Below are 12,262 nucleotides of genomic sequence, written 5' to 3'. Positions count from 1 at the left end.
GTAATCTGTCCTTTTGAGTTTCAATGTAGATCCTTCTAGACATATGGGTCTGATAATTAATAGCCCTAAAAACTAGGGTAGCAGAAGTGTAAACCTTCTTACCCAACCTTTCCATAGTTCTGCTATCCTTGTCAGAAGGCAATAACTTGGGCAAAGGAAGCAATTGAGATGGCTTATCAGACGCTACAGACACGACAGAGGGTTCAGCAGCAGGACATTTATATTGGAAAGAACAATCCTCAGGCACCCCATAAAACCTGTCAGGCTTCTTGGGAGTAGGGGGCAGTGGATGAAGCACATAAGGGGCATTGGAAAAATCATCCAGCAAAGCAGCCAAAACAGAAGGTACAGAAGCAGGTTTAGGGAAGTCCAACTGCATCAACTTATAGTACCTCTCATGGATATCAAAGACCCGAGTACAATCCCACTTAAAAAAATCCATCATCATCCTAGAGATTTCATCTCCAAAGGAAATTTCCTCAAAAGGAACACCTGGACTAATAGATTCCTCCTCCTCCTCCTCTGGCTCACAGTCTAAAGGAGAAGGAATCTAAGTAGAACAAGTCAGGGATTCATTATCCGAATCAGGCTCATCCTCAGAAGAATCCTGTTCTCTAGGCCTATTAAGAGGAGTAGAGGACCAAGGAGCAGTAGGAACTGAAACTTTTTGAGGAGACATTAAAGCAACAAATAGCCCCCGAGTGGAGGCCTGCATCTCATATTGTGGATCCCTAGGAGCAGAAGAAACATGTTTATTTATTTATTTTTTTTAAGGAACATTCCCTCTAAAAAGCTGAGAAGGCTCAGACCCAGGACAATAGTCGAGAACTGTATTGGGAATTTCATATCAACCAAAAACTGAGGACCCCCCAGGCCCCTCGGAAAAAAATCAGCTAGGATTCCCCCGATTGTCTGAGACAGACGCCTGTAAAGCCTCTTTGGACGTGCTGCCAGCTTGACCCTCACCGGCCTCCAACATGGTCACAGCAGAGAAATCCAACAACACAGCCGGGCAAGCCTCAAGGTTTGTAATGACCTTCGGAGAAATACCTGGCAGAGGCTGGACAGTGTGAGATTCCGGTTGTACATTTATCACCTTCTTCTTTCCTAACAGCTGACCCTCAGAGCGGGAAATTCTTTCCACTGTATCTTTAGAGAGAAGTTTAAGATGCTGGTTTTCAAGTTACAAGGAAAGGGAAGAAAGTCTCCAGTGAAGGGTTTTTGTAACAAATGCCTGACAAACAGAACAAGACGTATGGTCGTGAGAAGCTCCTAGACAAAAAAGACACCATCGTGGCGGTCTTTATGGGGAATCTGTCATCCACACTGGCATTTACCCTTCCTGGATGACATTAACCCCAAGCAGCACAAAAATGGTAAGAAAACAAAATTCCCAACAGGGAATTTATCTGCCACTGCAAATGAAGTCAGCAAACATGAATAGGTTCAACTGGCAGAAAACGGATGCATGTAAACAAACCAACGGTAAAAAGATATGTTCAGAGTGGGGGCAAAGACGTTCTGATTATGGTAGAGCTGAATGCCACCTTTATGCCCTATGCTACCCAAGCAGCTTTTGGTTGATGTTCAGCGTACCTTTTAAATGCAAGTAGTAGTCTTTAGTAGACTGGCCAGATGTTTGTGCTTCCTCGGCAGGGAATCCCATCTATTAAGAATACTGCAACAGTAAGGGTATCAAATTAGTCTAGCTGCCCCTGAAGGTATTTTCCTCCCACAATCAAATTCACCCTTCTTAGATGACATGAAAAAGTTAATATTTTGTCAAAAACATGACGAGGAAGTTTCACCAACAGGGATATTTATCTGTCCAAGGCAAGTGGCACTGACAACTGTCATACATCTGACAGGCCAACAAAGAAATGTAGGTTCACTGCTTGGGCTGCTGTCAAGAAAGTTCTGGGAAACATTGTACCTGTATGTCCCTTATGTACCTCAGAGCCTTGGCGCACTTTGGTCATACATCGGACGTACAGTGTGAAAGGAAGATGCCTAAGCTTTGGTATCCTGATCAGATGTATGGCTATACCATTTATCCCATTGGTTAGTCATATTGCAACAGTGAGAATAAGGTAGGGCATCATGCAGACTTCAAAAATACAGTGACAGGAGGTCAGGAATAAAACATGAAGTCTGTCCGAGTCACCGATACTTACAACCTTGTTACCCTGCTGCTTTCATGTTTCCGAAACATCTTATAATATTTTTACTTTAGTCACTGCAGAAAATCAGGAAAGCACATCTAACAGAGCTAATAAATGTAAAAAGATAATTTTTAAATCCTTTACAAAAGCCATCACAAATACTATTTGGATACCAAATTTGAAAACTGGTGATAATACTAATCACTAGGCTAGGTCTGTCTGCACTATCCGGATATACAAGATGCCAACATATAAAGGACTAGTTTACTTCCAGTGAAAATGCAGAAAGGCATATCAGTCTCTTACTACTGAAGGACATGGCCACCAAGCCCATCATGGGCAACTCCAGCATCAAATGTAAGATGGAGAGAGAAAAGGGGAATAAAAGCACAGACAATCACCCTGTCACTCTGGGAAGTATAAACCTGTGTTGGCTACCTGTACAACTGCTTGAATGGAGCAGCCAAGTCTATACAGCTAATCCAAACCATAATAAAGCAAGCACCTTGAGAGACAGTACAGTGGAAACATACATCTCTCCTGACAAATAGTATGCAGTGTGCCAAAATGATTATGATCATGTTATGTTAATGCAACTCCAGTGTAATTTGATGCTCTCCTTACAATGAAAAGGGTCAGGCCCGCATTCTGTAAACAATGTGAGTGGCCAAGCTGATTTGATCATACAATATTCACAGCAGTAGTACTGTGCAGTGAGTAGCACATAACACAAACTGGTAAAATAAGACATCAAGGCATGAAACAGTTAGAAAAAAGAAATACACTTACAAGGCTGAATAACGTCTAGTAAACACAAGCACAGATTTTTTAAATTGGGCTGTGGAAGCAGGGACACCTATGGCACATGTGACTAACCACAATGACAACAGGGTGACAGCATATCCAGTGATGGAAAACAACGCAGACAGGAAGCAGTTTGGAAAGCATTTGCGTAATTACTGCCATGCCCTTCAGTATTCTCTGCAGCTCAGACACCTTTCTCAGGTAAAAATTAAACTACTGGTGCATGCCCAAGGCATAAATAACACCATATTACTACCGCATGAGTTAACCTCCAGAAAGAAAACAGGAAGACAAATGGACTGATTAAGAGGTGGCTCAAAAGCTAGTCAATAAAATTAATAAAAGCCCAGGTACACCACTGGGGAATACTACTGCAAACATTGTTTTAACTCCATTATAGCACTACAGCCGAAGGTACAAGACTGAAGTAACATTACTATTGCTCTGGATGTCAGGCTGCAGTTGATTGTAAGACGAGGTAATCAGACCATATTACCCCATTACAGTATAAGGCTGTAATACATTAGAAGAAGCCTAAGTATAAGATTGGGAAATATTTTTACCAGCAAAGGTATCAGACCAATGTACATTAGCTCAGATATGACTAGTATGCAGCACTATGCAATCAGATAACAGACTTCGGAACATTATTATAAGCCTTGGAAGGACACAGGGATATATTATAAACGCCAAAGCATCAATCAGAATGTTGTGACAATGGGAAAGACATTATGCATGCTAAAACATTTATCAGGATATCATGATAATGGGAAAGAACAGATCATGGAGAATAAAAGCAAAGAACAGACTGAAGCTGCCAGTATATCCTCAGAGGTAGTTAGTACTAGTAGAAAGCAAATTAGGCAAAGTAGCTACTAAAAATCACACTAAAGTCACACAGGAATGCAGTGAGCATATCCTGGAAAAAATGCAAATACAAATGAAAAGAACTGAGCACCTCATCTGGGACCCAATCACAACCTTTAGGTAATAGTCAAGGTTAAGTTTCCAATAAAGATATGAACATCCCTAAAACATACTCCTGGACCTCACTGCACAGCTCAGTGACTATGCAAATAATTATAGGTTCATATGTTACTACTAGGCTAACTGCCCTTGTGGGCCATTTTAAGCCTAGCCAATTACCCCATGTGAGAATCAAACCCTGCACCTTGTGTGTGTAAGGCAAACACCTTAACCATTATACCAACCTCTCACCCTTACTCATTAATTACACAGGAATGTGATGTGCAGAGCACGCAAGAGTACAGATGAGAACAAATTAACTATGTCAGGTGAAAAATGAGAAGGGGGGAAACCAAGCAATGCCAAACTACTGCCCCAGACAGTCAAATATTCTAAAAGTGTGATCTGGTGGCCAGTATAATCCCAAAGTCAATTAAAGGACTCCCACAGCCAAAAAAGTACCGATCTGTGGCTGCAACAGGGATTTCATCACACCAACCCAGTATACTTTGGGATACAATAGTAAACCATGCCAAAGGTATGGGTGTGATACCTTCACCGGTAATAGTATTTCTCAGTCTGATATCTAGGCTTCTTCTAATGTATTGCAGCCTTATACCTAGTACTGTACAAGCATGTCAAAAGTAATTTAAAGTGCATTACAGCTGAGACAGACGCTTTTAATTTGATGTTTACTGAGTCAATATCAGCCTTGATAGGAAATTGTGTACTGCAACAAGCTTTTAAAAAAAAGTACTTACTAACCTGATGCCAGAGATGGTAAATATTTCTCCTTCTGCTTCTTGTTACCAAAGAGTAGAATTCCCTTGAATCCAATAGACTGATGGGCACCAAGTGTGATCCCCACTCCAAGATCATGCATCCCGACAATTTCCACCAGTCGTGCATACTGAAAGCAAAAATGGATTACTGTTAATAATGTCACCTAAACAAAGATGCTCAAATGTGAAGAGTTCATAAGTTCAGCCATCAAGTTTAGAACCTATTGTCTTTCAATAAGATTAACTGCCATAAACCAAGGATGGTATTCTTTACTTTCCATGCACGTGAGTGTGTGTGTTGCACCCTGCTCACAGCAGTCATATATTTTCTGTAAACCACAGTATTCATATTCAAGTAAACTATCATACATGGATGGCATATGAGGAGTCTTCAGAAGAAGGCCTCAACTATTAGATTTTCATACAAGGTAAGGCAACTAATTCCACAGGACTAGTACATATAAGCAAAAGAATCCTTGTCAGAGGTCTTTAAACAGATCCTGAAATCAACCAGCATTGCACCTCCTGACTACTTGGGTAGTCTCACAAGCATATAGGTCATCAGGAGCTTTTTAAACATGCAGGACTTGGATGCTGCAAAGGAAGGAAGGTAGTAGAACCTTAAACGCTGACCAGACCTGGCAGTGACCAGCACCTACTGCATATCCTACAGCACCGGTCCTAACCCTGAATTCGGTCTCCTACAGGCTGTTGAGGGGATATCTATGCCTGGGCATTGTCATACCCCCAACTCTGATAGATGCCCCAAACAGCACCAGAATTACCCATTCTAAAGACTTAAACCTTACCTGTTATAGAAACAGGACCTGCTGGAGAGAGAGGTATGTATCCCAGAGACTACCCCATCTCTGGAACAGGCTCCCCATCCATGTGAAGCAGAGTTCCTCCTTAACCCAATTCAAGTTTGGACAACTGAATGGGGAACAGGAAATTCATCCCTGGTTTGGCACCTATCTCTCTAATGGACACAGGCAGCTTGTATATGGCTCAACTCCCAGGCCCCTGCTTGTAAATGTTTCATCTCTCAAGCCCCTGTTTACACTTACAAAGGGTATGAGTGATTTGGATGCATGGCTAGGCTTTAAAAGGCCCCTGTGGTCATTAACTTAGTAAACATCTATGAACATATAAGCACAGAAAGTATCAGTCAAGAGCCTAGCCTCAGAGTTCTGCACCTGCTGTAACCGTTTATGGCACCCATCCATGTGCACTTGGCAAGGGGAACAGCAGTAAACAAAGTAGGACACAAGTGTGAATCATTATTACAAGGTCTAAGGATCCTAACAAGAACTTAACCAGAGCAACATTTTTCAGACTAATTCTTGATATTGCAGAGACTGGGTTCCATGTCAGTCTATCACCTAGAATCACTGCAGAAATACAAGGCAAAGTCCCTCTTCCACTGCTATAAAGAGTAAAATAAATAAAACAAAAAATGGACAGTGCCATGGAACAGCATCGCATTTACCTTTACTAAGCTGAGTTTCAATCAACTAAGTGTCACATTTGCTGAATAATGAAATCCAGGCAGTCTTCAAGGACTGTAAATCAGGCAGAGGCTCTTGAGAGAAACAGAGATATAGCTGGGGAACATCCACCTAGTACTGACAGTGAATACATACAACTACTTTGCATGAACTCCAAGTACCAACATATAACGTGAACAGTAATGACACCAAAATGGAGTCTTGACATGCAGCATAATCCAGTGTGTCACTCAGATCATCTAATGTTGTGCACACATTGTTACATCTGCTAATGGAGGGTCTGTGCAATACTGGGCAGAACCCCAATCAGTAACCAAATAAACCACCCAGGGCTGCAGGTGCCAGGGAAAAGGAAAATGGTCCAGAAACAAAGCCCAAATAAAGCACCACAACGCCAAAAAAGGCAAGACTACTATACTTGAAGATATAACTAAAGTGCTTGGTGAACGTGTTTCAACAGTGTCAAAGGAGCCTCTACACAAATGTCCCTGAAGCAGACATCAGAATCTGCCAAACTCTTGGAGGAGTGAACTTCACAGCATAATCCAAAGGACTGTTGTTCATATACTTGCAGAAAACAAATGCATTTAACAATCAGGGACATGGAATAAAGATGCCAAAAATAATTGTACATCCTCCTGAAACCTGTGCATCTTCCTCAGATAAAATGAGCCAACAATGCTCATGAGAAAAACAAAAGATGAAATGGAAAAGGAATAACGGAGCCTAAATTTACTAAACTCATTTTTTTCAAGGAACACTGATAAAAACAAAGGGACACCTGGTCTCAGGAGCCTGCCAAAAATGGCTCAAACCTACTGAAAAAAAGCTATGTTAAGAGGACAGTCTTCCAATATCAATCACAATGTTCAAATGCATTATGAAGAGGGGGTTCTCAAAGGCTAGAAGACACAGAACCTCTAAAACTGCCAGATAAGCATGCCTTGGGCCAAAGTTCTGTTATCCAGAAGTTCAGACTATAAAAAAGTGTTGGAAACATCCATCCTGACACAGAATGAAATCCAAGGGTCTCTGGAGTAGAAAAGAACCACCTGTAGGATTACTTTTGACCCAAATGAAGAACCTCTTCCTCTCAACAGCACGAGTTTGATGAAGCTTCAGTCACCTCTGAAACATATGCACAAGGTCCATGAAAACTGGATTTGCCATGCTAAGAAATGGAGCCAACTACTAGTATAACCAAGGAGCCTCCTATGGCTTGGTACTAGGATTCCTGAACTATCAGGGACTTGGAAGCCTTAAATCACAGCATTCTCAGCCGCCAAGGGCAATAAGGATAAATTCTGGTTATTTTTCAAATAATTCTGCTAACAGGCATAGTGTACAAGGGAAAGGAAAGGCAAATAAGAATTTTCTAGTCACTGCAAGGACACTATCTACAGCCAGTTCCTTCTTCCTCTACTGAAGTAAATAAAAAAGCAGAAGTTGGGTAGACTTGATATTCTGCTGAAAGTGGAGCTAATGAAACTATGTTGTCTCCCACTAACAGAAGATCTTGACTGGAGAGGTCTTCTTTATTAACAAATCCACAACAGACAGAAATGCAGCTCAGAAAGTCTGTCAGCACATTTGCCTCTCTGGGACGGTATAAGCTGTAAGAGGGATGCTCCAGTATACTGCTGTTGCTAGATCTACACTGCCTCCTCATATAAGGGGTATGAGAGCAACTGACCATGCTGTTCACATATAACAAGGTCTGATGTCTGACCACAGACGAAAATGCTTTGTCTCAACTTTCTTTACAGAGCTTGCAGGTCAGAAGAAACTGTCTTACCTTCAGCAAGTTGACATGGATATTCTTAAACAAGATTCATTTGCCCTGCATCTGGGAAGAGAATGTCTGGGCTCCACAAGCTGCCAGTAAAGCATGTTTCAGAATTTCTGAACAGCTTGGCAGAAGGAAGAAAAACTCTGTAACGAAATTCTGTTTGCAATTAATGACGACTCTCTGCCCAATTAAGTATCCTCTACAGGACATGGGAGACTGCAGCAGTGAATATAGTGGTTGGCCCACCATAACGTACAACAGCAGCATCAGGGGTTCATGCCTTGCGTACATACCCAGACGCCATAGCCATTAATTCATGGTCTCTCTCTGCGAAAAGGAATGACTGGCAGTGGACAGATAAATCCATCCCAGTGATGAAGATTCACTGGGCTACAGAAAAGAGGACCTCACCCAATACGATAACAGTCTAATGGCCCTGCAATTAAAGGCCCAAATTAGCGCCAGTAAAGGGAAGCCACTAGTAAAGGCCCAGGTAGGGAAAACACTCAAAGTTTTTTCACCTACAAAGTTTCCACTATCACAGCAAGCAAAATGGTAAGCAGAGGTCATGCAAATGAAAAGCCAAACAGCAGCCCTTTATACTTTAAGTGGTGCTTTTCCACAGCAATTTAGACAACCACCACAGGGGACACCACAAAATTATGTGCCAAAATGCATATACTGTGTACCAGTAAAAGACTTGTTTTCAGAAGGTGCCCATCTCAAATGGCTTGCCCTAAATTCTTGAAGATGGAAAGCCTAAGTCACACCATGTACACAAATGCAGACCTGATGCTGCTTCCTTCATCAAGGAATAAATGCAACCAAACATTGCAGCAAATTACATGGAAATCTACTGAGGAAGCAGGAGTATGGCCTTATTCTGCCTTAAAAGTCGACAGGATTAGTGAGCTCTGCTAGTTTCTCAAAAGTCTCATCCGCAATGTAAAATGGAACTGAGACATATGAAACAAATAACCAAGTACCCTACAGTTCAATGTGTCATAGGGGAAACATTTTCCAGACCTTCAGATTCCTTAACATGCAGCAAAGCATTAGCATGTTCTGGTTGCTCAGCCAGCTCTGTGCCTTACAGGTGACCAAACTCTGATCAGTGGCTCAAGTGCCCGTAGGAGCCTTACTACCATTTCTGCATTCAGACTATGCAGTCAAGAAGCTACTAACATGGGGAGGCAAGCTTCCCCTTGGGAGGCAGCAAATGCAAGCTCGGAGAAACGGCTGAAGAGAAGAAAGAGAAGAGGGTAGGCACCCCTCCCCCCAACTCAGGACAGCAATCTGTCCTGCTCCCTACCCCCTGGTTTTCACTAAGGAACACAGGACTGACAGGGATTCCTGAACATAAATGAATATGCTCCAAGGCTGTTGCCTAGCTCAAGAATAAATGTTTTCTGTTCCGTCAGAAACAATGAGCCAAATGGGTGAAGGTAGAGGAGCCATGGATCATCAGTCTCCCTGATAACATTGTGAGTTTGATATAACAAAAATGTACTCAACAACTCAGGTGAACTGCAGGAAAGTTTTCCACCTGTTAGGTGTCATTTACCTACATCCCCAGCTTGGGTGCTTGGACACATGTGCCACCTCATGTCTCACAGTATTACATAAGCACGTCACCACACAAGAAGCAAACTAGGCAGTTCAGAAATCATGCTCTGGATAAGAACTTCTGAAAGGTACAAACAAACAAGACTAACAATATAAATATGCAGACTAAGAAAATCTATTCACCCCTGCAGGTAAAAAAGCAGCTCAGTCACATGGAGAAGGCAGACGAAAGCACCATTTGCAGATGGTCATCTTGTGGATCAGATAATATACAGAGTACACTTATTTTACCCAAGTCTAAAGACCTTCTATAATCCACATAAGCTAAGGAGAATTCCAGGATGTACAAATTAAAAATCTCTGGAAATCACAATCCAAAAGAATTGATAAAAAACAAGGCCTCAGAATGCAAAGTCTAAATGAAGTGAGGTGCCAAAGAAGGCTTAATTTGTGGAATCATGGCCAAAATAAAAATGACTAAAGATGCAAAGTGAAGTGACAACCAAGTGGCCATGGCACAAGAGCTTCAATGTATACATTACTGAGGCAGATTTTGGACGTAGCAATACAGCTGATGAAGTGGTGTTTGGCAGCAAAACCCAAATTGTACTTTGTTGCCTGATAGCAAAAGACTGTTTTTTTAGCAATACACCCGAAAATGGTTTGCTTAGTAACAGCTAGATTATCCTTATTTGAAGCAAAGAAGGCAAAAAATGATCTGTCTTCAAGACCTTGTACACTACTCTCAGGCCAAACAAGAACTATATATACACATCTGTCCTGAATTCGGTCTCTTGGAAAGTACAAAGAAATGAAAATAGTTTATAAACAGTTCCAAAAACAGTTTTGGGAGAAACTACATTTCTCTCCTGGTCCTTGTCAGTAACTCAACAGTGCTCTCTACAAATATGGGAGAGTCTATGTGAGAGGTGATAAGTTACCAAGAACAGGCTCATCTAGGAAAAGTACACCTGTGTAAATTGAACTTGACATGAGTAGATGTTTGAATGATTACTGCTGCAGTAGCCTTAGCTATATTTGGTTATAGCCTGCCAAGGCTATAACAATTGGCCAGCTACGAGAGATTTGGGGCACATTCCATGTGCCCACTATGTCAAGCAGCTCGAGCTGAGCTGACTAAATGACAAATTTGGGAACAAAGCCCTTCAGAGCTTTCATGGCAGCAGAAAGAGGGAGGTTGAGCCCTGAAAAGACTAGGCTAGGAACAACAAAACTTAAATGTCTACACCCTGGCATAATAAACACAGCAGAAAACAAGGGGGAAGGATGGAGGGAGGGGCTACTGCAGTACTAGTCAATCGAACATAAAGAAGTTATGTATTCATGACAACATTCCATCTGGGTTGCCAATTTTCATTCATACTCAACGACTGGGTTCTGATCCGATCCTGGGATCCAATTTGACCACTTTCTAAAGATTCCAGGATCCTAATCACGAGCTCCTCCCTTACCTATAATACCCCTGACCACAACAAACCCTCAGATCGAGTTTGCTGCTATAATTATATATATATATATATATATATATATATATATATATATATATATATGTGCGTGTGTGTGTGTGCGTGTATATATATATATATATATATATATATATATATATATATATATATATATATATAAGATCAGGGTTCGAACAGGAACTTTGGTTCCTAACAACACTTCCGTTAGGTTTCTCCCAAAGTCAAGGACAGGGGGAAGGAGGGAGGGAAGTTGAGGAAGAATCAAAATGGACAGCACAGATGGAATGTTACGGTGAGTACATAACTTCTTTATCTGATGATGTCATTATCATTCATTCCTCAATGAACAGGACAGAGTCCCCAGTTACAGTAACCTTGGGTGGCCTTCATGGAAGAATATTCCAGAGCACCATGGAAAGTACAGTTTTGTACCCACCATAAATGTAGATGTTCGAGTGCGCATACAGCTGCAGTCATCACACTTGGGTTATCCTGCCATCAGGCGGGTCCTCGGTCGGCCGAATTCCAAAGTCTAGGTCCGGCGTCGGTTGTCGTCGCTTCTTCCCTGACGTCAGTGCGGCAGGGGTATAAAAGAGGCAGCAGACACCATTTTCTTCAGTTTTTCTTGCCCCAGATGTCAGGTGCCCCCAGAAAGGAAGGCAATACATGATGTTATGCAAATATACATAAGTAGATAAATCAAAACAGTAGTTGCAAGCAAATACACCATAAAGGAATACCCCAAATAGGTTGTATGTTAAGGGTGTTTGTCAAAAGCCCTGTTCTAAGAGGGGAAGGAGGGAGGGTAACCTGGACTGCAGCTGTATGCGCACTCGAGCATCTACATTTATGGTAGGTACAAAAAGTACAGTTTTGTACCTACCATAAATGTAGATGTTAGAGTGCTAATACAGCTGCAGTAATCACAGATGGGTTTTCAGCCGTCAGGCGGTCCCTCGGTCGGCCGAATTCCAAAGTCTTGGTCCGGCGTCGGTTGTTGTCGCTTACTCTTCTGACGTCAGGAAGGCCAGAGTATATAAGACACAGCCGACGCCATGTTCTTCAGTCTTTCTTGCCCCAGATGTCAGGTGCCCCCAAAAGGAAGGCAATACATAAATAAAGCTAATCCACAAATGCAAGCAAATAAAACATAGCAGGACAACCCAGTCAGGAGGTATGAAGAGGTTTTTAGGCCCCA

General features: G+C 41.9%; 1 protein-coding gene across 1 annotated transcript in view; it reads right to left on the bottom strand.

Annotated features, from left to right (window-relative positions):
* ACADVL (acyl-CoA dehydrogenase very long chain) overlaps window positions 1–12,262 on the bottom strand; it is an 808,259-nt gene that overhangs the window by 407,459 nt on the left and 388,538 nt on the right. Inside the window, exon 7 of the mRNA XM_044076702.1 lies at window positions 4,698–4,842. Within this exon, the coding sequence (XP_043932637.1) occupies window positions 4,698–4,842 (145 nt within the window). The remainder of the gene's footprint in view (window positions 1–4,697; window positions 4,843–12,262) is intronic.

The sequence above is a fragment of the Protopterus annectens genome, chromosome 7.part0, assembly GCF_019279795.1.
Source record: "Protopterus annectens isolate FY-2018-M chromosome 7.part0, PAN1.0, whole genome shotgun sequence".
NCBI lineage: Eukaryota > Metazoa > Chordata > Ceratodontiformes > Protopteridae > Protopterus > Protopterus annectens.
The sequence above is the reverse complement of the archived record's forward strand: the minus strand, read 5'-3'. Positions and strand labels throughout refer to the sequence as shown.